Below are 26512 nucleotides of genomic sequence, written 5' to 3' on the forward strand. Positions count from 1 at the left end.
TCCCAAGAACTCTATTTGATGATTTGAAGGAAAAAAAATACACTAATCATTTTATATATTTTTTGGATATTTGAATGCTTTAATGAAGTGATATTGAGCTTATTCATTTTGTCTTATTGTAGACATTTTGGAGGAGAATTAACCCTTCAAGTAAACTTGAGAAATTTCCATTTATTTGGTCCATTTGGTCACAAATTTAAATAGTTTTGATATTATTAGATTTACCGAGGGCTGTAAACAAAACCAGTGGAGCTTGAAGCACCCCATCTTGAACTGACTAATTAAAAGAGTTCAAGCTCAATTAAATAGATTTGAGCTAGCTCATAAGCAAACTCATTAATAATAATAATAAATAATATTAATTCAAGTGATTGTTACAACAAAATGATTAAACAACAAGAAATTTGATAAGAAATCACTTAATATAATGACGTGAGATATAATGTTTAAATAATTTTGAAAACGTAATACTTAAAACTCTTCAATTAAATTTATTTTAGATACATTTTAAATTAATAGTTTTTAAATAAGATGACTCTCAAGCTAATAAGCTGAGTCAAATCTAACTCAAATTTAATTTGTTAGATCATCAAGCTTAGCTCGTAAATTATTTATTAAACCGAGCCCAAACAAACTCATGAGCTGATTAGACTCAATTAAACCCTTAGATTCACCTCATGGAACCACACCATCTAAACTATATATCTACCAAAAGAGAATCTCAATATTAATTCCTAAAAATTATAGCTTAAATACTTGAGTGCTTCAACATCAAAAAAATTATCAAAATTCATGTTTAACTAGAAGAATTTTCTAATGTCATTTCAACATATATATATAAAATTTTATCAATTAAAATTAAATACAACGCCTAATACACATAAAAAAGCTCGAGCCAATAACAGGTAATGACAACAGTTAATTACAAATCAAATTTCACATAAAAGGCTATTAAATATTTAATTAAGCTATACTCAAACATATGATGTCTACACCAATTACCACTCCTTATAAGAACCAGGAGGAGAGGTTATTACGTGCAGAGTCCGGACATAAATTTTCGTCCGGTCTCCAATCATGTAAAGACATTTGAATCTTCTCTGTTGTATGCACCCTATGTACAAGAGAGAAAAAAAATTCAAATGTCTTCACATGATTGGAGTTCGGATGGCATCCGGACTCCATACTCCGCAACTTTAGCATAAACCAATAAATTATAACTTTAATTAATTAAAATATAATCATTTATTAAATTATATTACAAGTACAAGTTTGATCGTTTGAACTTAATATGCGCCTCTGAGTCGAATAACAATTTCAGATGAGATCGAAGTGAAATGACTTGAATGATTGAATCCTATCATTTGGGAAATATGCTACTTTTTGTGGGCAAACAAAAAAGGCCCTTAGCCTAGAGAAATTATTCTATGGGGATGCTGAACGCCGTTTGGACAGCAATCAGAATGCATCACATCACCTCATGCTCGATACCGCTTAGTACCGGGATCGTTACTACTGACGTGACACATTCTGGTTGGTCTCCGAACAGTAAACTTCGTTTGGCGTCCGCACAGAATAATTTCTCCTTAGCCCATGACATTTTATTAAAAATTTGAGAGCAAGAAAAAAAAAAAGATATCTCAAGCTCTCACTGAAAGCAGAATCAAAATGGCGAAGATCACACATTAAAACATAGAGAAAAGAATCTGCATCACCACTAATGAAAAAAATACTGTGAATAGCATCAAGTTCGATATGGGCTAACATGGGAAATAAATATAAATTTCACAAAACCTACTTAAAATGAAAAAGAAAAGAGACCACTCAGGCAAGCAGAGAGTCATGACTCAAGTCAACATGTTCGATAAAAATTGGAAACCAAATGCACAGAACAGGAAGATGTGTTACAGGACAACGTTAGTGACAAGCCGAAAAATTCTCGGGTCAGTAAGAGAACCTCAACCTCAGTTGATTGATTCATTGATGCATTAGCTTACCCTCCAGGTAGAGATATGTTAATATCTGTTGTGGAATTCCTAGCATCTCGTACAGAAGAATGTAGAGAAGCAGACCAGTTTTCTCCTCTAAAAGAAGAAGAGGTTGTGAGGATAGGCTTTGGGGTTGAAGAGCTGTGGGGCACTGGCCCTCCACTGTAGGTCTCCTCAATCTCCATACTGGACATAGGAATTGCAGCAGTCGGCATAGCTACAGCAGAATCAAGCTTTGTTTTCGTCTTCTGCTCTAGTTGGTAGCTGGGTAAAAAGCTGCCAACCACCACCTGGAAGAACAGGTAAACAGAGAATGCTTCCAGCATTTAGTTTAAATTCCACTTTAAAAGATATAGGACAGAGAAATTTAAAGATCACATGGGCTGCTGCTAGCTCATAACATCTAAATAGTGATTCTTTTCAAGGAACTTTTATTCTATCCAGTGAACGTACGCAGAGGAAGGTTCGGTTTTAGGCAAAAAAGTGCCTGTACCGAGTTTTTTGCACAGCCGCTTTTTTGCCTAAAACCGAACCTTCCTCTGCGTACGTTCACTGGATAAAATAAAAGTTCCTTTTCAAGACACAAAAAAAAAATCTACTTTAAGGGGATGTTTGGTATTGGATTGTATTTAATTTAGTATGATTTAACAAATCCTGTAAATCCGGATTTAGTAAATCCTGAGGCTGTTAAATCCTGAAAACTGTTAAACCCTGTTAAATTCTAAGAAACTGTTTGGCAACAGATTATAGGATTTAAAACAGTTAGAGTGGTATCAGAGAACAATATCCAAACTCGTGGGAACATCACGACACGGGCGCCGCATGTGATATGCCGCTCAACTGTAAATCCCGTTAAGCAGAGGAATCGGATTAGCATTTGCTCGGATTTATGCGGATTTGCGGTGTAAATCTATAAATCCAGGATTTACGTCATCGCCAGATTTACGGTCGCGCAAAATACCGTTTGGCTGGATTTAGCGTAAATCCGACTTAATTCCGCTGTAAATCTGATACCAAACAGCCTCTAAAGGCCAGCTACAGAGAATTGCTTCTGAATGTAAGAAATGACACAGCTTGACAAACTGCGAACAAAATCAATTACTGTTTGCGTTACAGACAAATAATCTTCCACTATAATTGAAGAATGTAAAAAAGATCATTAATGAAAAAAGAGTGTTCTTCATTCGAAAGAAACTCATATAACAAGATAGCAACTTGCAATATATACACTTCACTATAGATAATGTAAAGAAACTGATGGAAAGACAATTAGACTTGGCGCATTGGGTGCATTGGTAACGAGGCTGATCACAGAAGTTGTGGGAGTACAAGCTTCACAAACTTAAATGAATAAAGATAGTTGAAGCAGTTCAAGAAGAAATTTAACCTGCACGGGACTAGCAGCGACCAAAAGACCTGCAACTCCTCCCCCCACAACCCGCCCATCGGGGCTGGCCAAAGAAACGCTCATCCCACCTGATCGACTCCTTGTTCCTCCATTGTCATTTGGAGTAAATGATCCAGACAAAGAGAGTAGCTCAAACCTCCCCTGCAAAACAGCAAGAGTGGATAGGGTACAAAGCCAAAAAACAGTGTTGAAGTTGAAATAACAAAGCAAGCAAGCATCCAACAGCATCATAATCGATCATTATGACGCATTTAACCATATCCAACACAACTTTTAATCAGCAATCACTTGGCCTGACGATAGCAGTACAACATGCTACATGTGCCAAATGCCATTTCTGAAACTAATTTCTAAATATGGATAGGAAACTTCTCATGCACAACTAGTATAGAATTAAGATGAATAAGGAACAGCCCACGTTACTTGCACATGAATAGGTATCAAATCTTTCCTTTTGATCTCCAAATCACTATATTATTTTATTTCTTTCAATGAGAAATTATTTTGTGCGGACGCCGAACGCTATCCAAAAACCAATCAAAATGTGACACGTCACACCCTGCTCGGTACTGCTCAGTACCATAGCTCGGTACCGCTCGGTACACGGCTCGGTACTGCTAATGTGGCGCATTCTGTTTGGTCTCCGAACAGTAAACTACGTTCGGCGTCCGCACAAAATAATTTCTCCCTTTCAATGCAATCACCGCTTAAGAACCAAGATCAAAACTTTTTCTTGAAAAGTGCAATCCAATATAAGTTATTCGAGTTTCTCATTTAAATTTCTCTTCAAGCTCCATAAGGGATACAATAATTCATTTGATTTGATATTAACTGAATGTTGTTTTTTTATTCTTATTTATTTTCCTTTGCAAAACAATGCCACTCCTTGGCAGACCATGCACCTACCATTTCAAGATTTCTCAAATCTTTGTTTCCACATCAAGTCGTTTTCATGTGTTGTGTCAATGCTCCAAATCAATAGGAATCATCAAGTTCGCCAAAATTACCCCAAAAAGGGGCAAAAAAAGCGAAGTATACTTAAAGCATCAAACTTGAAAGCTATGCAAGCAAAGCCAGAAAAAGAGACGTGGCAACATAAGTATCAAAGGAGTTGTTAATTAAATTCCTTTTGGGAAAAAAAAAACTATTAGAGGAAATAGCTTATGTTCTTCACTAATGAAGAATTATTTCAGCTAAAGCAGTTGATGTCAAGCTTGTAGGGTATTGGATATTGGTCCAAGATTTAGGATTTTACTTTCTTTATTTTCTTAAATGACTTGTATTGTCATTGGTGTATCTATTTCTTGCCTATAATTAGATGCTATAGGCTGTACTGTAATAGGATGGTTAAGAAATAAAGAATTTGAGTTCAACTCTCTCCCTCTCCCCTTCCGTCTCTCCCTCCTCCTCTCCCAAGAAGCTCAAGAAAGAAGTGCTTCTTCCTCTTATTGAAGATCCTAACATAGGGGTTGATGCCTAATATGCATTGCGTTGGCCATAAAAAGTATTTAAGCTTTATCATGAAATTTTATATTTTTCTATGAACAATGAAGTATTGATATCTCTCGATATCCTAAGTTATTAGTTTATACAGGTTAATATTCCAATTTTTCATGAGTTTTTTGCCCCCGATTACAATGATACCACTCCAAAACATAAATAAACAATTTAGTGTATGCCCGGCAAAGGAAACTTATATATATATTTTTATAAGTATCTCTGTAAAATTACAAGCATCTCTCTTGCCACTGCTGAATCACACAAGAATGAGCAAATGCTTAATCTCCTTTTGCAAGAAGGCCAATAATTACCCTAAAAAGACGTCTTCCATTCTGTTTATTTCCAAAGAATAATTTTACACAATAGGGGCGTAACTGATATCAAAATACAGTCAAACTAAGCTCTATAAAAGTAACTAACATGTAATACACAAAATTCAAGCCATGCATAACAAATATACAATATGCAAGGAAGACTAATGAGCATTTAACAGAAATCTTACCTTATAGAGGACATACTCCTACTCATACCATATCTCAATGTTCAATCTTGACATGATGGCTTTGTTTCAGATGGCTTTCTTACTACTTCTTAAAATAGCTTTCTAGTTTAAAAATTAAAATTTATGTACTAGAAAGCTGCTTTAAAAAGCAGTAAGAAAGTTGTCCCAAACGAAACCGAAGTAATAGAATTTCAACCAAAAAAAAAAACATAAAAAATAAGGTGCAAAAACTATATTTTAATTCTCATATATGCAATGAGATGTAAGTTAAAAACCTCATAAGTTAATGTGCCACCAGAAGAATCAGGCTGGCGAAGAGTAACATTTGAAATCACGCCATTAGCTGACAAGATACAAATAGCTCGAGGTCCTTGCTGTGAAAACGATATTATCTTCATGGTAACATCCTGAAAAGAATAAGTAAATGGATAAAATACTGACAAAATAGAACTTCAAGAAGTTATAACAATCTTGTGCTCTTCAGCAGTTATTAAAAATTAAAAAATAAGGGTTGCAAGTTGTGTGTACTGGAAATGCAACTAGAATATTGTGCATGATCATTGATCAACAAGAAGTGTTCTCTGATGTTCACAGCACCTACAGGCACCTACAGAGACTCTCATTCCTCCTTAACAAATCGTTTTGATAAACCAAAATATAAACGACAGAGCACACAGGAGGGCATATATTTCATTAAATATGAGTAACAAGCATATTTTATATGATACGCTGCCTCATTACCTTCGACTTTCCAAATGGGCAATATAATTTGGATGCCTTCATACGAAGGGTATGAACCAGTTAGGCAATTAGGCTGCCATAAATCTACTTTGGTCCAAACCTAATAACCAAAATGATTCTATACCTATTTGGGTTGTGCTTATTTTGGAGAAATTATTCTGTGTGGAGTCCGGACGGCGAGAACTGTCCGGATTTGCTGTGTATTAAAAATACACAGTAAATGCTCAGCAAATACTCTGTAACTAGTATTATTGAGAATTTTGTGAGTATTTGTTAAGCATTTTGTAAGTATTCCTTGAGTATTTTATGAACATTTGCTGAGTATTTGTTGATTTACTGCGTATTTACTGAGTATTTACAAATACTCAGTAAATACGCATCAATTTGGACGGTTCTTTCAATTTGGACGGTTCTTTCCGTCTGAATTCCGCACAAAATAATTTCTCCTGATTTTTTACGCTTTTTTTTTCTCTTACTTGGTCCCTAAACTTACCCACATGACTATTTTTATCTTTTCTTAGACCAATACTCAAAAAAACAATGGAAAAGAAGAGTGACCTTTCCCCCAAGTTGGGCCCTAAATTTACCTAAATAATAGGCGACCATTTCAGGCATTTGGTCTAACCAAGCATAAGTATTGAGTCTTGTTGTGCACTAGAACAAACAAAGTGAACCCTATCTTACAATGATAAAGTTGAAATTTGAATTTTTGTAATTTTAAATTTGATTTTGATTTTTTTAATGGTTTAGCGGCCATTTTTTATTTGAAAAGATATTTGTGTTACCGATCAATTTGAAATTCGAACTTTTGTAATTTTAAATTTAAATTGATTTTTTATTTTATATTTTAATACTTTAGATGGCCATTCATAATATTACAGTTTTCTTATTCTTTTTATCGCTTGTTCTAATTGCTGTCTCGCGGCTAGTTAACTTACTTCAGCAGATAGTTTAGTTTCTATTATTATGTATTTTTGTGATTCTTCTAATGGATTCCCTATTTCTACAAATTATTTGTCCTTTAGTTTGGTGGCAGCTCCTGTAATTTCATTATTTGCAACTGGATAGCAGGACTACAACAATGTTCAGTGATTGGCTGTCTTCTTTAGTTTGGTCTTGTGATGGATGCTTCTTTGGATTCATTTTTATTTATTTATAATTTCTAATAATATTCCAAATGAATTTTAATTATAAATAGAATTTTAAGGCAATCTGTAACAATTCTTTGAATGGCCTGCATTGAATCGTAGCTAAACTTAAAATTAACGCTTCGTTTGAGACGGCTTTCTTATTGCTTCTTAAAGTAGCTTTCTAGTACAACAAATAAATTTTTTATACTAGAAAGCTACTTGAAGAAGAAGTAAGAAAACCGTCCCAAACGAAACCTAAGTCTAATTGAAAGAGAATTGTAATTTTTCAAACTTATTTTATATATGAGGAGAACCTTTGCAAACTTAGTAGTGATAAGTTTTATGAATAAATTTGTCCTAGACTGCAAGGTTTGTCAAATATCACATACACAACCGTATAAGATAGCCTAGGTAGATAAAAATGTTATTATGTGACCAAATATAGCTCATGTTATTATAAATTTACTTTTGAATATCTGTAATACAATTTAGTACTCCGAATGAAGTAAAGAAATCTTTGTGTATTCTAAACCAACATGCATTTGAGATGGGGAGTGGGTATGAGAGTTTGATCTATGCCTTAATAGCTATCAAGTTGAATGACATCATGCCTAAGATTGTAACTTCTCTGATGTCTCAAACAACTATTAACTAATTTTAAAGACATTTACTCCGCTAAGATTCTTAATAAATTACCATCACTTGAACATACATCACTCTATTGATTTAGCTCTTGGATCATCCTTGCCTAATTTATCTAATATTGGATGAATCCAAGCGCATATATTGAGCTTAGGAGATAGGTTGATGAATTACATAGAAGGTTTATTAGTGAAAGCATGATGGCTTATGTTGTACTAGCTTTGTTTGAACCTTGGAGAGAGAAAGAAGTTTGCATATGTAATTGGATTTGTAAATACATCAATAAAATCACCTTTAAACATAAATTGCATTTACCTAATTTGGATGATAAGCTAGATGTGATTAATAGAGTTGTCATCTTTCTAAAATTGACTTGAGGAGTAGGGAGTGACAACCATAAAGTGAGAATGAGAGAAAAACTATTTTTAAAGCATCTAGTGAATAAATTAGAGTGTGAAAAACCGAACAAAGTTAAACAAATATATTCAAACAATGATAGATTTTTACGATGTTGTGCAAGTTCCAAGAGGTATTATATATTGCCTAATGAGTTTGTACTTTGACCATCAAGATTTAAAACATTCGATTTCTCAAAAAAAACTTAGGTCATAAAATATATTGCATGAGTTGAGTTCTTGAATATTCTTATCTTTAAATGTTGCATTGGAACTAAGAATAAATCAACTGTTACTTTAAATAAAGTAATCATTCTACATACAATGCATGTTAAGGTACTTGGTTTTTATCATAGATTTTAATGAGAATTATCAAGAATTATATAATAATTCATCTATGCTTAACAAAGATTATATGTATAAGGTTTGTTATTTATTTAAGGATACTAGAATTTTAATTCTTAATTCATCTTCTAGAGAATTTTTATTTTAAAATTACAAGCTAAAGAAGTTACTTGGCAATTTGATTGAGGCAAAGCCATAAAAATGATTGAAGCTTTACATTATTGGCCTAATTTAAAAAGAGATGTAGCATGTATTATTTCCCTATGTAGAATTTGTTAAACGTGGTAAGAAACATAACATAGAGTTGTATGTATCTTTCCCAAATCCATATAAGCTACGCAAGGATGTTAGTATGGATTTTGAGTTATGTATGCAACAATTTTGAGAAAGTGATCGTATTTTTGTAATAGTAGACCACTTTTCAAAATGTCTCATTTCATGCCTTGTTATAAATTTGGTGATGGATTGCATATTGCTAAATTATATTTAATTAAGTGGTTAAATTGGATGGATTATCTAAAATAATTGTTTATAATTGGAATCTAAAATTCATAAGTTATTTCTAAAATAAATTTTTTGAAAAAAATGGAATACAACTTAAAATTTCAACTGTTTCTCAACCGCAAAATGGACAAATGGAAGTGGTTAATATGAGTTTGTATGATCTGTCATTTTGTTTGATAAAAAATAATCCATCTATGTTGGATTTAAAATTACATATATCTAAGTTTATATGTAATACATCTATCAATAGGTCTGCTTACGTAAGTCCATTTGGGATTGTCACAAGGTTTCAATCTAAAAACTAATAGATCTTGTTGACCTTCCAACTGAGTCTAGGTTTAGCACATTTGCACACCCATTCCAACAACATATGCATTCATTACATAAGAAATAATTATTAACAATGACAATTATAAGCATTTAGTTGATGTGAACAAAAGTTACCTAGACTTTAAATTAATGATAAAGTGATAGGGCATCTAAATTAAGAATATGTTTCGTTCAAGGACTCTTAAAAAATTAAATACTTGAAAAAATTATTCATTTAAAATCTTGCAACACATTGGAACTCTTTCCTACACATTAGAAATTCCAAAAAAATTGGCCTTTTAAGTAATTTTTGAAGTCATGATTTGACATTATTTCATGAACTTATTATCAAGTTCTTGGATGTTTATGTCTTTCACCTTGGTATGAATCTACATTCAACTCTGTTAGACCGGTCCTCCATGGACCGGTCCAGCCGGCCCAGTCCCTTGGGCCGGTCCAGATGTTTTACAGAAGGAGGAGGCTGGCGGGCTCAAGGAGGGGGAAAAAGTGGGGTCCACTTGAAATTCAAATACTTTCTTGGAGCCAAAAGGAGTGGAAGCCAGGGCTATTTGGTCCTTTTGTGTTATTTTTGAATAGTATGCATTAAGTAGGGAGAAAATAATATATTAGGGTTATGTGAATTTTGCTTGGAGTTTTCTTGTTCTTCTTTGGTGGCTAGGGCTCTAGATCGAATTCTAGAGATTGGGAGAGTGTGATCCTCCTCTCGAATAGAGGATCCTTGTTTCTACTAGTAAAATACAAGTCTTTTCTCCAAATTTCTCTAAGTTTTTCTCTGTTTTTCTACTGTTTTGGGCTGTTTTCCTGCTGGGGACAGCAGTTTGCTTTGAGATTTGTTGTAAAGGTGAATAGGAAATACTTGATTTCAAGTATTTCCTATCAAACTCACTGCCAAACAATTCTATAAAACTTGTTTATGAATTTATTTTGAATTAAGAAATAGTGTCCATGAAACTAAATTTAGGATATGAATTAATAATATAGGTTTCCTTACGGACAAATTAATGGAATTAATATATATTATAATTCATAGGAAGATAAATATTATTTGTATTAAGAAAACTAAATGGGTAGGAGAAAATGCTAAGGAGATTGATCGTTTAGGATTCAAACTATTGTATTATGGTAGCAGTCATACTAAAAATGGTATATATGTGATTATAAATAAGTGTTTGAAGGATAATGTTGTAAAATTAATAAAATTGAAGATAAAATTATAGCTTTAAATATTGTCGTTGATGATAAGATTATTAATATAATAAGCGTTTATACTCCTTAAGTCAGTTTGGATATGTGTTCAAAATTAAAATTTTAGAATAACCTAAAAATCTTTATACAAATAATACATCTAGAAGAAAGAGTTTTTATTGGAGGAAATTTAAATGAACATGTTGGTAGAGTGATAGATTATTTTAAAAGCATTAATGGTGGCTATGACTTTGAAGCGATTAATGAAGGTGGTAAGATCATATTAGATTTTTCTTTAGCTTATGATTTTGTAATTGTCAATACCTTATTTAAAAAAAGAGATGAGCATCTCATCACTTATAAGAATTAATATAATAAAACTCAGATTGATTATTTTCTTATAAGAAAAATAGATCGTTTAGATTGGTAAAAATTGTAAAGTTATTTCGAATGAAAATTTATATACAGATATACTCAACATCGCTTATTAGTTTTGGACTTTAAGATGAATGGGCTGAATATAAAAAAAAAAATTAAATCATTGTTATAGGATTATATATGGGCATTTAAATAATATTAACAAAAATATTTTTGAGAGCAAGATTCTAGATCTTAAGATTTTATCTATGCATAAGGAAAATAATATTATGTCGAAAAAAGTAGCTAGTGATATTAAGAATATTACAAAAGATGTGCTTGGAGTATCAAAGGAAAAAACTACTAATAACAAAAATAGTTGGTGATGGAATCAAAATATACAAGAAAAGATAAAAAATAAGAATATTAGTTAAAAAAATTAGTTTAGCTGTAAAACTCTAGTAATTGAGAAAGATATAAAGATGTCCATAAGTAGTCTAAGAAAGCAATTTGCAATGCAAAGATTTTAGCTTTTAATTATTTATATATTAAGTAGATACTAAGGAGGGCGAAAAATATGTTTATAAGTTAGTAAAACAAAGAGATAGGAGTAGTAAAAATTTAATTCAAGTGAAATGTATTAAGGATGAAGATCAAAAAGTGTTTTTATTAGAAAAAGAGATTCAACAAAGGTTGATGACATATTTTGCTAAACTTTTTAATGAAGATTATGATAATGCAAGTGACTTTAGTGATCTTAGCACCTCAAATGAAAATAAAGTTTTTTTATTTTTATCGGCGTATTAGTAAGACCGAAGTTAAAAAGGATTTAAAGAGAATCAAGTGTGGAAAAGTTGTTGGACCTGATGATATTCAATAGAAGTGTGAAAATGCTTAGTAGATAAAGAAATTTCTTGGCTTCCTAAACTTTTTAATATTATTTTGAAAACTAAAAAGATGTCAGATGAGTAGAGAATGAGTGTGTTGATTTCTACTTTTAAGAATAAAGGGGATGCACAAGATTGTGTGAATTATAGAGGAATTAAGTTAATGTATCATACTTTAAAACTATGGGAGAGTTATGGAGCATCGGTTGTGGAGTGACTCTAATATTTCTTAAAATCAATTTGAATTCATGTCAAGTAGTTTTATTATGGAAGCTATTCATTTATAGAGAGGTTTGATGGAGAAGTATAGAGAGAATAAAGAGGATCTACATATGATTTTTATTGATTTAGATAAAGCATATGATAAAGTTCTAAGAGAAGTGCTATAGAGAGTTCTACATAAAAAATGGGTTAATAATGCTTATATTCAAGTCACTAAGGATATATATGCATGAGCTATTACTTGTGTTCAAACACAAGGTGGTTTGACCAAGTATTTTCCTATATAAGTTGGATTACATCAAGGATCAGCCTTAAGCCCATATCTTTTTTGTTTTAGTCATGGATGCTCTCACTAGACATTTGCAAGAGGTTGTACCGTGGTGTATACTTTTTGCTGATGATATTCTTCTTGTTGATAAGACTAGAGAGGAAGTTGAAGGTAAACTTGAATTATGGAGGTCGACCTTAGAGTCTTAAGGCTTTTGTTTGAGCATATCTACAACTGAATATATAGAGTGTAATTTTAGTAATAATAGATCTATTGGAGGGATTGTGACTTTGGGCGATCAAGTCATTAATAAGAGCACACGTTTTAGATATCCTTGATCTATTGTTTAGAGTGATGGTGAAATAGATGGGGATATTATTATTAGAATTCAAGTTGGATGGTTGAAGTGGAGGAATGCAACGGGCTTGTTATGTGATAGAAACATCCCTCTCAAACTTAAGAAAAAATTCTATAAGATGATAGTGAGACCTGCAATTCTACTAAATCTAACTTTGTTCATAAAATATACATTCATTGCATCATCATATTTACAATAGAAAATAAAAAGTGTAAACCATTGTGTACACTAAGGAAAATCATTGGGATATTATCCTAATTTGTTTTTAAGAGCTCCATGTCATTCTACATCCTTCCTGAAACTCCAAAAAAGCTAAGGATGTGAAACCTAAGGTCTCAAAATAATTAAGGCTGATCCAAGCGATCGCAAGAGACAAGAACATCAACAACCCCTAAGACATGTCTGATGTTACTACTTTACATTTACAAGAAACTACATGACAATTAAGAGGGTGAATAGCATATTCGTTACAAATTTAACCTTCAAAGAAGAACACGAGAACTAAAGACCCCCATGCATGCCAAGGAACACCAACTAGCTACGTGATAGCTAAGAGAAAAGAAGTAAACCTACTTGGAGGTTTCTACTTTCTTGCTAAGCTTTGGGATTTACAAGCTTTGAAGTTGTTGATGCCTTTTTTGTAGGCCCTCATTATTTATAGAAGCCTCCTTACAATAATCATTCATCCTCCATCTTCAATATACATCAAGATCCACCAATTGGCCAGAGCTTCATAGCAATTGCACATTCTACCTCCATTGAAACCGTCTCTGCTTCTTGTGCCAAGTGCACAAATACTATGAAGTCTAGACAAAATATCATACATTTGCACATATTTTCAGGTGCTAACATGAATGTCACACATGATCATAAGCACTCCCCAAGATAACCTTGACAAATGTTCAAAACTTCAGTAGGACCAACATCATATGTTGTCTGGGCTTCCACTAATCAACATCATCAACAAAAACTCTCAATTTGCCAACAAGAAATTTAAATAATTCTGAAAGTTATCCAAGGTAGAACAAATAGGTAGAAGCACTTAATAAGGATCCCCATCCCGCTCGACTTTAAAATGCAAACAATGAATTGGCTAGATGAACTGGAAAGTCGAGCCTATTAAGGATCCCCATCCAACTCGACTTTATAATGCAAACAAGGAATTTGCTAGATGAACTCAAAAGTTGAGCCTATTAAGCAAACCCAATTGATTGTCGACTATAATGAAACTTGCTCATCGCTTAGAGAAACTCATCGTCCTCGTGATGAAACTTGACCAGTTTCAGCAATAGAAGAGTTGACCTCAACCTCGCTGCACAATTGGGTACATCTAGGCGCATAATCACCTTCATCTTTATTCTTTTTTGCATCACCCATCTGTTAGTGATGAAATTGACTCCCACTGATAAATAGTGGAGCATGTGCCAAGTGCGGGCAGGATGAAATATCACATTTTTTTCACGTATTTTGGGGCACTACCATGCACAATGCACGTGTTCAGAAGGGTTGCATCACATTACTTTTTTCGTTGAATTTTAAGCTCAGAGACTCAATTAACTCTCCATCCCTAAATTTATAAGCTCCATCCTTCCATCAAGCCTAATTTAGCATAAACTCCATTTCAATTCAATGTTCCCTCCAATCAGTTTCATCTCTCTTCGATTGTGCTCAAATCTCAAGTAAAGTGTTGTCAAATTCCACCAAAAAATTTTTGATGCAATTACTTTGTTAATTTCTCAAAGATAATTGGCAAAAACAGATTTATGTAAATCCACACAATATTTTATTAGCTACAAATGGAAACAGCTTTTCACTAAGAAATTGAATTTTTTTTAGTTTAAATGAAGCAATTAAAATTGTAGTCAAAATGAAAAAAAAAAAGCATCAAAAGTATTATCTTAGAATATTATGGGTTTTTATAGGTCAATTTTTTATAATTGCAATAAGATTAACATACAATAGAGATCTAAGTTCATGAAAACGAAAAAGTTTGATAGTCAAGTTTATAGTGGCAAAAATCAAAAAGTTATATAGCAAAAAGATCGTGGGAGAAGCATTTATATAGAATAAGACAGTAGAAGAATGAATACGGAGATTTAAGCTTGAGCATATATGGAGATGTGCCAATAAGTAGGGTAAATATAATCCATATGAAATGATTGAAAAAAAGAACGAATGGACCAAAGGTTAACAAAAGTAGAAGCAGAAGAGAAAAAAGAACAAGTGAAACCACATGTAGCACATAAATGAACAAATGGTGGGGACCTGTAAAGCCAGCCTGAAACAAATGGGATAAAACAGAGCAGAATGATCAAAATGGCGATGTCCAACATAGGAGGTCACCATTACACCAACTAATTAAGAAACTTACAGAACCAAAACCACAAATTAAATTAATATGACTTGAAATGCAATTACACTCTTTTTGTTAAATGTATAATACTTTCAAACAGCTTCATACTCCAATATTTATTGAGTTTAAGAAAAGAAAACATTTCAACTGTACTTCACCATCCTAAAACATATATGATAAAGAAAATCTACCTCAAGTGAGCCAATTAGGCTTCGTTTGGGGCGACTTTCTTGCTGCTGCTTAAAATAACTTTTTAATACAAAAAATAATCTTTTTTTACTAAAAAGGTGCTTTAAAAGCAGAAAAAAAGCCGTCCCAAACGAAATCTTAGTCACTATAAAAGCTGAATAAGTTATAAGGTTGCAGAACTTTCTTTCTTGTGAACTGTATGTATTCTTCCATTTACTGAATGTTAAAACATCACTATATTCATATTTCATGCCCACAGAAAGAGAGTAAAAAGCAGTAACAAAGGATAAAAATAAATACAATAAAGTTAAAATAGAAAACAAATTTAGAAAAGTAATTAGTTCAAATAACTTCACAAACTTCACATAATTCCTACCATTAGAATTATATGTTCCTTATAATACGGTAGAAAGGAAATGAAAAAAAAAATCATTTGACATTGCAGCCCACCATTCAAGCACATGAAGAAAGAATATTGCAATTAATCACATCAGTTAAATCATACCTCGCCAGCTGCAACAGTGATTACATGAGGCGTGAAATTTGCGCCAGCAGAACATGCCACCATCTCCCCTGCGGTAAAGAAAACCGTATTAACTAGTCTATAAATCATTATCAAACACTCGCAGCGGGCTTTCTCCTTACAGAAACGCAAGCCAAAGGAAAATTCAAGACGCGAGAATAATTGGGCGTTAAGGTAGATCTTATTAACAAAAAAAAATCCAATTTTTACCGACTAGTATGAACTTTGAAGGCGAGAAGTAGATGCAGGTTTAACTTTCGAGTACATGTTTCGTAATATGATCTAAATATGGGCCAAAGTACCTGTTTTGATACAGCGAAGTCCACAAAGAGATGGAAACAGAAGATGGTAAAAAAGAGACCGGCTCATGTTTGCATAAAATGATGACGCAAGATGATTCAGATATTCCAAGCGGCCAATTCAAACTCCACAAAATTACCATTTGAATACTAAAAAGAGCAATTTTTTTAAAAATAATTTGGCATTGAAGAAATACATTTGAGTCGTTGACAAGAGCATCCTTCACTACAGATTTGAAGCAAACAATCAGACCCACGCACCCATACAAAGATACCAACGGCTATTTTTTAGATTAGTGGTCAATTTAAAAGTAATTGTAAAAAATTAACAGTTAGTACATTTCAACTCGAACTCTCACTTACGTGGTGGGAGCAAAAGCGTCAAATGAAAGTTGAAACTCAAAGTTGAAAGCAACGTTACCCGATGTAAAAGAGATGGGCAAGGGAAGATGGGGACGAGTGATAAAGACACAAAGAAGGGTAAGCCAACAAACCAAATAGGTTTACCAAAAAGTTCCAAAGACCTAATTCAACAAGAACTTGGCAGAACTAAATAAACTCAAAACACCAAAATAAAAGTTAAAACACAGAAAGATAGCGTATAGCAGTAAATCACAAGCTTAAAATCGATAAAAAATAACATTTATAAGGATAACAAGCAGAAGAGGCAAAGTTAGCATGTCAGATCTCGACACTATGCTGCTCCAGAGATAGTGAAAGAGAAACAGAGAAGATAAAAAAGAAAAGGGCAGAACCAATAATGATATTACCTAGTGATTCCAACTCGATTCTCGGTTGCTGCTTCATCAAGAAACCACCTGGCCGCCCTCTACCCCGCTTCATGGATATCGCCGCTGGCGCCGAATACTCCCCCGGCGGCATAGAAGACGAGATCGGCTTAGGGTTCAGTGGCAGTACGCTCCCATCTGGTGCGTACTTCCTCGGCCTCCCCCTCTTCTTCTTTAACGGCATCGCAACAACCGGGCCCGACCCAAACGTCGCTCCAACAGAAGATAGAGCTGCACTCACCGGCTGCTGCTGCGGCGGCGGGGCCGGTGCCCCCGCAGAAGCTGTTACCGCCGCCTGCGAAATCGGTGGAGTAACTCCACCGCCGCCCAGGCTAAGGTTATCTGGCCTTGCTGCACCCGTCACCACCGCCGCCCCACGCGAGGGCGAGTGGAAGCTCAGGCTAGCCTCCGACACCTTCGTTCCCATCCCAGCGACAGGCATCCCTTCCCTCCCCTCCATACCAGAACTAGGAAGGTGGATCAGCCTTTCAGCGGTTGAAACAAGACAAACTCTACCGTCCAATTCGAAACCTTTACTGCTTCAGCTAGCTCCCGCCATTAGAGAGACGTACCAAATAAAAAAAAAAAAAAAAAAAACTCGGTCGGAGAATCTCAATCTATTAGCATAACACCTCACTACATCCTCTCCACCTTTAGAACGAGTAACCACTGATAAGCCCAGAAAAACGCCGTTTTCTGGCCGGAAAACGGCTCCCGTTCTGGATTTAGGAGCTGCAACCGCAGTTCTGGAAAGAGTAGGAGGAGAAGGGAAAGCAGGGGACGAGCTGGGGAACGGAAATTAATTTATCTTACTGGTAATTAAACAATAAACTAGTAAGTAATAAAGTTAAATAATATTGAAAATAGAGGGAATACTTTATTCCTAAGTCGCCAAAATCGAAATATGCTGTTCGGGTTTTGAAAATCACTCACATGACCACCATGGAAAATTAGTAAACGCAAAATGGGCATAATTGGAAAACGAGAAGGCCGAAATTATCGTTCATTTCAAATTATTTATTAATTTAAATTTTTCCTAATTTATTTCAGTTTAAAGCTGAGAGCAGAACGTTGGAGGTCTGCCTGTTTTTCACCACTGACCTTCCAAGCGTTTTTTATCCAAAATCTTAAAAGGTTGGCGTGATTAAACGCCTACGATGATGTTTAAAATAACGGTGATGCCACTGGCTTCATCGGCATGCTTATGCGTGCGCCCTTTGCGGCTTTCACGCTGCAGAACCGCTCTCTGTCGATCGGCGAAGGTTAGAAGATGATGGCCACAACACGCAGGAGTACAGGACCCCGTCACTTCAATTTTTTTGTTATGGCAATTTAATTAAAATACAGTTTATACACAGAAGTTTTTAATTTTATATGCTCAAAATATTTATATACTCATTATTTTTTCCTTAAAAAAATGTATTCAAAAGTTTAGCTTAATATATATATAGAGAGAGAGAAAGAAAAGAAAAGAAATTAAACCGACTATGTTGATTCAAGTCATTCAACTGAGTCCACTATTACAGAATAAAATGAAGGGTTCCATTTTTCTTAACAAGAGATAGAGAGAGGTGGGGGAATAGAGAAGAAGATTGAGACAGGAGAGACAGAGACCACCTACTTAGCCAACGTCGAGAGAGTGAGCGATGGGAGAAGAGAGCGAGGCGACGAAACTGGGCGTGAGGCCAGTGGCAAGCAGGTGAGAGAATTTGTGGCTTGTGGCGACTGAGAGAGTAGGAGAGCGAGCAACAACTGAAGAGTGAAGAGTGAGAAAAAGGCACTGAAGATAGCGTTTTTTTTTTTTGCCCCTCTTTAGGGGCTATTTGGCTTGTGTAGGGGCTGTTTGGTATCTGATTTGTGCTCGGATTTTAGCAGGATTTAAGGTAAATCCAGCCAAACCGTTTTCGGAGCTTGTGTAAATTCGGGATTTACAAATTTATGGTGTAAATCGCGTTCCATGGAGAATAGATTTACAAATTTACGGACTCGGATTTAGCCGAAGAAGCATGTGAAAGGGAGAAATATTGTTGCCTTCGCAGCCCTGGCCTCTCCAATTTGTGCTCGTCTTCGCTCCAAATGCATTGCCATTGCCACCGTCGCCAACCACCTCTGCCACTGCCGTCCATCGCCTATGCCGCCGAATGCCACTGCCGCCAACCATCAGTGCCTGCGCCCCCGCTACTGGCCACAGGCTATCGCCGCCACCCTCAAGCCACCACTGGCCACCACCATAGGCAACCATTGATGCCTACAGCCCCCGCTGCCGGCCATAGGCTAACATCTCAAATGGTCACCACCGTCGGCCACTACCGCCTCCCATCGCCAGTCGCCACCACCGGCCACGCCAGCTACAAACTTTCTGCACTTTATATTACATTCAATTTACTTCAAACCAAACAAAAAATTTTATTTACTATAGATTTTAGTTTAAGAATTTAGACTTTATATATAGAGAGAGATGTGTATGCGTGTGTGCGGAATTGTGCTAAAGGATATATTAGGAAATTAAATCATTAATTTAGGAATTATTGAATTTGTAATTGAAATATTTTTTTTAAATATCATTAGAAATGAATTTTACTTAAATTGAATATAATAAATTCATATCAAACATTAAAATAAAATGATTAGTGATAATTTATATATTTAAAATAAAAATGAACTAAATATGATGTATGCATGGTTTAAATAAGAGAATATACATATTAGGATGATTTCAAAAAGTCAATTCTAAAAGTTTCCCATTAAATTGCTGCTTGAAGATTCATTCCCGATGAAGTGAATTTTATGATGATGTATCATTTGCCCTCATTTTCGAATATTAAAGTATGTGTCATTTTATGTCATTTTCAAAAATTAAGCATTAAATATCTTAAAATTTTGTAATGCTAAACAATTTGAGAAAAAATTATGAGTTATAAAAACTCCTGTGATGCTAATGTTAACCTCTCAAGTGGTTTAAACCAAAATCCTCCTGAATCATAATTTGATATTTTATTTTAAATTGGCATTTATATTAGAATAAAAATTATTAAAAAATTTAATTCAAAACTCTAGAATTTGCTTCAAATTTAGTCAGAGGCTTCATTATATTTCAAATAAATATTCCATCAATATTGATGTTGTGTGATCTTCTAAAAAAAAATTTCATTTCATGAATTTTGATTGTCCTCGCGTCACATTCTCAGATAATGATGTCCTCCTGGGTTTTTATAACACTAGTAAGGGCAATCAAATTTTTGCATTCATAATATCTTCTTCATGTATTTTGTGCGTTTTTTTGTTGGCGTTTTGTGTGCATGTGAATGTATGAATCTATTCTTAAGTGGATCCCGGAGGTTTGTGTGCATGCATAAAAATTTAAAAATTTTCCCTTAGGGCACCGCAACGATGGAGTAGGCAGCGCTACAACATTGAGCTCTCTATATTTTTGCCAAATTAATTCTATGCTACAGAGCTAGGGGCAACACTGCAGCTCTGTGATGTCTTGTGGAGAGCGCTATGGCATTGCAGGGTCGAGCATCGCGGCACCTAACTTGAATCTTATAACAAATATCATTTTCCGCTCATTTTATATTTTATCGAAATCTACTCTCCTAGCTTATTTCTTAGGCAGCCAGCCAAAGAGAGAGAGGGAGATTTCTAAAGAGACGAAGTTGGACTTGGGCGACTTTGATTCATTTTCTACTATCGAACTAGTCCTAAAAGTTGTCTAAATCGATGTAGGTTACATTATGTTTATCTATGCTTTTAAAATACGAAAATATTGGAATTTTCCTAATTAAATTTCTAATTTTGAACTGTAAAAATAGGAATAACTTTGCAACCGCTAGAGTTGCATTGTGTAACTTTTTGTATGTTATAGAGAGTCATTCTTGACATTTAGATATTTTTATGAAAAATTTATGATGCATAGTTTGAAAAGACTGTTAATTTTTAAGTTAGAAAGCAATTTTGTCCCAAGAAAATAATGTAGTACAATGAAGTTTAAAAATGGTATTCTAAACAATCTCTAGTAATCCATAAAATTTTGAAACTATGACATTTTACTTAGTAGTTAAATCTATTGCTTACCAGTAAAACACCATGTGAATTTCTGAATTTTATTCATTTGTCTTTCTTTTACTGCAATGCAATAATATATAAGATTATCTACTTAAATTGATTGATTATTTCTTGGTTACTGTCATTAACCCAAAGTATGTCTTGATTAAGCTTGTGAAATATACTCTCTTTATTTCTTAGGTAGATGACTAAGAGAGAGAGGGAGATTTCTAAAGAGACAAAGCTAGGCTTCGGTGACTTACTGACTTTGTTAATTTTCTACAATCGGCCTAGTCCTAAAAGTTGTCTAACTTTATGTATGTTACATTATGTTTATCTTTACTTTTAAAGTACGAAAATATTGGGATTTTCCTGATTAATTTTCTACTTTTGTACTGTAAAAATAGGAATAGTTTTGCAACCGATAGAGTTTTATTGTGTAACTTTATACATGTTATAGAGAGAGTCATTCTTGATATTTAGGTGTTTTTCTGAAAAAATTTACATTGGATAGTTTGAAAAGACTGATATTTTATTGAGTTAGAAAGAAATTCTGACATGATAAAACAATGTTGTTGTACAATGAAAGTTTTAAAATAGTGTTCTAAACAATCTCTCATAATCAATAAAATTCTGAAACAATGACATTTTGCTTAGTAGTTAAATCTATTTCTTACAAGAATCTAACCCAAGTAAACCTTGAGTAATCATCAACAATAACATACCCAAAGACTTTTCCTTTTAGGCATGTAGTGCTAATGGGTCCAAAAAGATCCATGTGAAGGACTTTTAAAGGTTTGCTAGTGTTAATGTCCTTGATTGAGTGGAAGGAGGATTTGATTTATATTCCTAAATGAAAGGCATCACACAGGTAATCCTTAGAGTTTAGGTATGCCTCTCACTAAGTTTTGATGGGTGATATTTTTATTATTTTTCATGCTTGCATGACACAATCTCCTATATCAAAGACAGGATCCATCATTAATAATTTGTAAGCAAAGAAAAGTGGCAAATTCAATGCAATTCAAATCAAGCATGTAAATATTATTAATTCTTTTTTCCTACAAAATAGTTTTTCCATTTAAGCTTATCATGTAGCTGGTAAATAAAAAAATTATGCAAAAACTTTTATCATAAAGTTGGCTAATACTGAGCAAATTATGTTTTAAGCTATCTACCAATAAAATATTTTCAATGATGAATATTTTTGAGTTACCAATTATACCTTACCCCACTACCTTTGTCACGACCCAACCCGACCGGGGCGGATCCCGCTCGCATCGGGTCGTGATGCCGGAACTTCAGACTAACTGAACTGATTCAGGATCTGGCTTTGGAATTTATTTCAAAACTTTCTTCCAACATAAAGACAAACAAACGCACACAGAGCTACTATAAACATCAAATGCAGCGAAACAGATCATCTATATTTTTCTTCCTAAAAAAGAATCATGTACAAATACAGCTTATAGCTTTTAGACAGAAAGAAAAACAGAACAGAAAAGCCATGACTGTACAAAAATCAAAAGTAGCAAAATTCCTATAACAGATCAAACTCTAAACGTCTAGTCCAAGACCTCCTTCCCTTTCCCAGAACCTGAAAACCACACAGAAAACAAGGATGAGCTACAACAGCTCTGTAAGACATCAAACCTCCAATCCAAATCCTTAGAATCCACATCAAATACATCAAACAAAATCCGAACATAAATCAGATCATCAGAATCGTATATCGAATCAGAACAGAACAGAAATCACAAAAATCATAATTCCAGAAATTGAATCATAACATAATCGTACAGATCAGATCAAATCAGAACATAATAGAATCGTATCAGAATCAGAAATCATATCAAAATCGTATCAGAATATATCAATTCAGAACAGATCAAATCAAAACATATCAAATCAGAACAGATCAAATCATAACAGATCAAATCATAACATATCAAATCAGAACATGTCAAATCAGAACATATCAAAAGTCAGAACAGATTCCCTAACCCTGACAGAATCTCTACGGATTCTGGCCCCTTACGCCTCCCTTCCTAGACACTGACAGAATCTCTCGGATTCTGGCCCCTTATGTCTCCCTTTGTGCTCAAGACACCAGAACAGATGTGCTTATAGCACCATAACAGAACTTATCATCGGATCCTGAACAGAACTTGTCTTCGGATTTCAGAGCTCATTTCAAAATTTTCCTGACACAGACAGGATCTCACAGGATCCTGACCCCTTATAACTCCCTTTTCATAGCACACAATTATATCATATCAATTCAGAACAAATCCGGACAATTTCAGAAATCGTATAAAAATCCAGCGGCATAACGGCAGTATACGGAATTTACACAAAATTCCTAAAAATGAAACATTACCAAATTATCACAGAATGTTCATAACAACATTGCAAGACTTTTATTCTACTGCCATAACATTTTCAGACATCGTGAAAATTTACAGTCAACAGAAAATGCCGCCAAATCAAAATTATCCGCTCAAAAATCTCCAGAAAATAATCAAAACGTGCACTCTCGGCACTTCAATAACATACCAAAAGTTACGCGGTAAAAACTGAACCAGTCGGAAAATACGGACAAAATTCGCTAACGAAAACGAAATCCGGACAGAAAAATCGTTCAGTCGACGGGCGACAGAGGTCGGAAAGACTGTAGTCGGCGGGCGACATAAGTCAGGAGGACCGTAGTCGGCGGGTGACGGAGGTCGGAAAGACTGTAGTCTGACGACGAAGATCAGAAGGACAGCGTCATGTAGAAGTCCAACAATGGAAAGAAATCCATCTTCACTTAGACGTCCAGCGAAGTCCGATAACCGGTAGAAGTCTGGCGTCGGGTAGAAACTTGGCGCAGAGTGAAGGTTCGACGTCGGGTAGAAGTCCGACGTCTGTTGGTGGCAGAGGAGAACTCCGGCTTCACTTGGGCTGAGTTTCAACGTCAGAAGGGAACTCTGTTGCAAATTGGGAATAATTTCAACATCACGTAGAAGTTGGGAAGAATTCCTGCGTTCTCCCGAATATCACGCAGAATCCCGGCGTGTTCGGGCGGCAGGAAGAGCTCCGGCGGTGGTCGAGGAGGAGCTTCTTCCTTCTCCTCCTTCTTCTCTTCTTCTTCTCTCCCTTCACTCCTCTCCCCTTTGTGTAGAATGAGGGCTCTATTTATAGTTTTTCTGGAGTGGCACAGCCCGTAAATAGGCGTGTGAGATCATGGGCGAATTGGGAGTGGTTTGAATGGACGACCGATATTGAATCCTTTGATCATGCACAGTTCGTTGGATATTTGGAGGCCTTAGTGATGTTGGAATTCGGCAATCTTTGCCTCGTTGGATTCGTATCGTCGAGCCGGTCGATTCAAGTATAAGCTCGTTAAAATCAGAGACCGTTTGGTAACTCAAATTGAGGTTTTAACCTTCCAACAGCGCTTCGGGTCCTTGATTCGGACTCATTTGGGCTCGGATTGGGTTGATCTTGGTGTCGTTGGGTTTGTATTTCCGAGACGCTCAGTTTGATTATAAGATCGCTGAAATCGGAGTTTGGGTGCTCCCGGAATTAATTTTTGAAGTTTCCAACTAGCTTTTACCTCGAGATTCGTGCCCGATCAAGCTAATTTTGTGATGTCGTATCACTTAATTTCTTTTATTTATTGGTATAATTAATTTGTATTTTTTTATCAATTAACCTAAATTTATAATTAATAAACTAATGAAAACATTTTTAAATTAAAATAGGTTACATATTAGATTCGGATTGCTAACGGGTTAAATTCGGGGCAGGTTCAATTAAGGTGGAGCAATGTTGAGCACAGAATACCTATACCAAATGTGCAAACTTATAAGCGATATTCAAGGGGCAAATTATTACGTCCGGTGTCCGGATTCGTTCGGACACTAATCCACACGCGCCACATCACCAAAATACACCGGGTCCCTATGTATTTGGATGACGTGGTACATCTGGATTGGATGTACGAACGTCCGATGTTCGGACGTGATAATTCGCCTATTCAAGGACACATTACTTAAAGTCTTTTAAAAGTAGATGATTGGACTTATGGATGAGGGATCTCTTAAAAACTTAGTCCAACAATATTATGAGAGAGTGCTAACTCCTAAATTAATATGATAGGGATCCTAGCAGCTGGGCAGGGGGCGGGTAGGGTCGGGCAGGTCCACGTGCAGCTGGGCAGACGTTTTAAACGGGTTCGCAACCCGTTTTGAAATCAGGTCGGGCAACCCGGATTTTCCGGGTCGGATTTTCGTGTCGTGTCAAATATTAACACCCCTATTCTCAATGCACGTTCTCTTATATAAATCTTATATTATTGAAGTTGTGTCCTTGGAAAGGGCATTAGTTAATCATTTTATTTCTTACATATGGTAATGACCTGATATTTATTAATATGAGAGAGAAGCAACTTCACCTAGCTGAGATATTATACCAATTATGAATTATGAATGTCAAAGTCCCATTTAACTTGAGAAGGCACAATTTGAGAATCAGTGTAGATCATCATGTTTTGTGCTCTAAAATTAATAGTAAGTATTAGCCCTACTACAAAGGCTTCATATCAAAACGGCATTATTGGTTGCATAGAAATTCAACTAAATAGGATCCCTATCATATTAATAGAACTTATGAATGCTCCATTGACATACAATATCCAATAAAGTGATAAAAATTAATTAGGTCCTAGATAGTAATAGAAATGGTGCATTTCATTACAAAATAAGCCAGGACTCGTGACTTGACTAAGCATGAAAAAACATAAATTTCGAATTTCTTCAAATATTTTGACCACCTTCATCAGCTAGAAGGTTCTAGGATGGCCTTGAATAGAAGCTATAAATAAAAACTATTAGTATGAGTTTAAAATATAAGTGTAACATTCTTAATAAAAGTACTAGCACGAAGATGATTTTATCTACCACTGAAATGTTAGACAAATTGTGAAGGGTGATGAAATAGTCAAATTATAATAGTTGATAAGATATAGGTCAAAAATATTATAAAGGACAAGCAATGATAATTAGGAAATAATAATTAAACGATGGTGGTCGAATGATGATAACTAGGCAATGATGGTTGGATGAAGATGACCATATGACAATGGTAGGTGAGGTGGTTATCAAAGCCGATCATCGGGAAAAGCTTTGGAGATCCTTAGATCTCCAAGCTCTCTCTATTTTTATGTCCAAGTCCTTTTCATTTTGAGAATATGAAGCTGTTTATAGTTGATATCAATGGCATTATAGATGAATCTAGCCTAAATTTAAAACTCTCCATTTGACGACCTATATTGATTTCTTTAGTTCTAAACTGTTCTTTTTGTATTTTGGTGCGTAATCGAGCTTAGAATTTAGCAATATTGGGTTCGTTTTGAATATAAGCAAGAAAATTTTGAAGATCATTTGGTATTGCAATTAATGTTATGAAGTTTTCAGTTCCATTTCAAGTATTTGATTTGAACTCATCTATGCTCAAATCAGATCCCTTATAGTATCATATCGTTGGGCTTATCAAATCGAGACATTCAATT

The 26512-nt window shown here is 34.6% G+C and overlaps 1 protein-coding gene across 1 annotated transcript; it reads right to left on the reverse strand.

Moving 5' to 3' along the window:
* Positions 1-1693: 1693 nt before the first annotated feature.
* LOC110100586 (AT-hook motif nuclear-localized protein 1) lies at positions 1694-17738 on the reverse strand. Its single transcript, XM_020828154.2, has 5 exons — positions 16897-17738; positions 15810-15877; positions 5674-5805; positions 3376-3537; positions 1694-2278 (listed from the first exon to the last, which is right to left on the reverse strand). Exons 1-5 carry the CDS (start codon positions 17372-17374, stop codon positions 1994-1996), a joined length of 1125 nt encoding a protein of 374 aa, XP_020683813.1. The 5' UTR covers positions 17375-17738; the 3' UTR covers positions 1694-1993.
* Between the last annotated feature and the right edge of the window lie 8774 nt (positions 17739-26512).

The sequence above is a fragment of the Dendrobium catenatum genome, unplaced genomic scaffold (assembly GCF_001605985.2).
Source record: "Dendrobium catenatum unplaced genomic scaffold, ASM160598v2 fragScaff_scaffold_963, whole genome shotgun sequence".
Classification (NCBI taxonomy): Eukaryota; Viridiplantae; Streptophyta; class Magnoliopsida; order Asparagales; family Orchidaceae; genus Dendrobium; species Dendrobium catenatum.

Excerpts from the sequence above, each read along its gene's own strand:
- LOC110100586 (XM_020828154.2), bottom strand. The coding sequence starts at position 17,374 with ATGGAGGGGAGGGAAGGGATGCCTGTCGCTGGGATGGGAACGAAGGTG. Across the intron at positions 5,806-15,809 it reads TCACTGTTGCAGCTGGCGAG|GATGTTACCATGAAGATAAT; the intron begins GTATGATTTAAC and ends TATTCTTTTCAG. Across the intron at positions 3,538-5,673 it reads GTGGCACATTAACTTATGAG|GGGAGGTTTGAGCTACTCTC; the intron begins GTTTTTAACTTA and ends GCTGTTTTGCAG.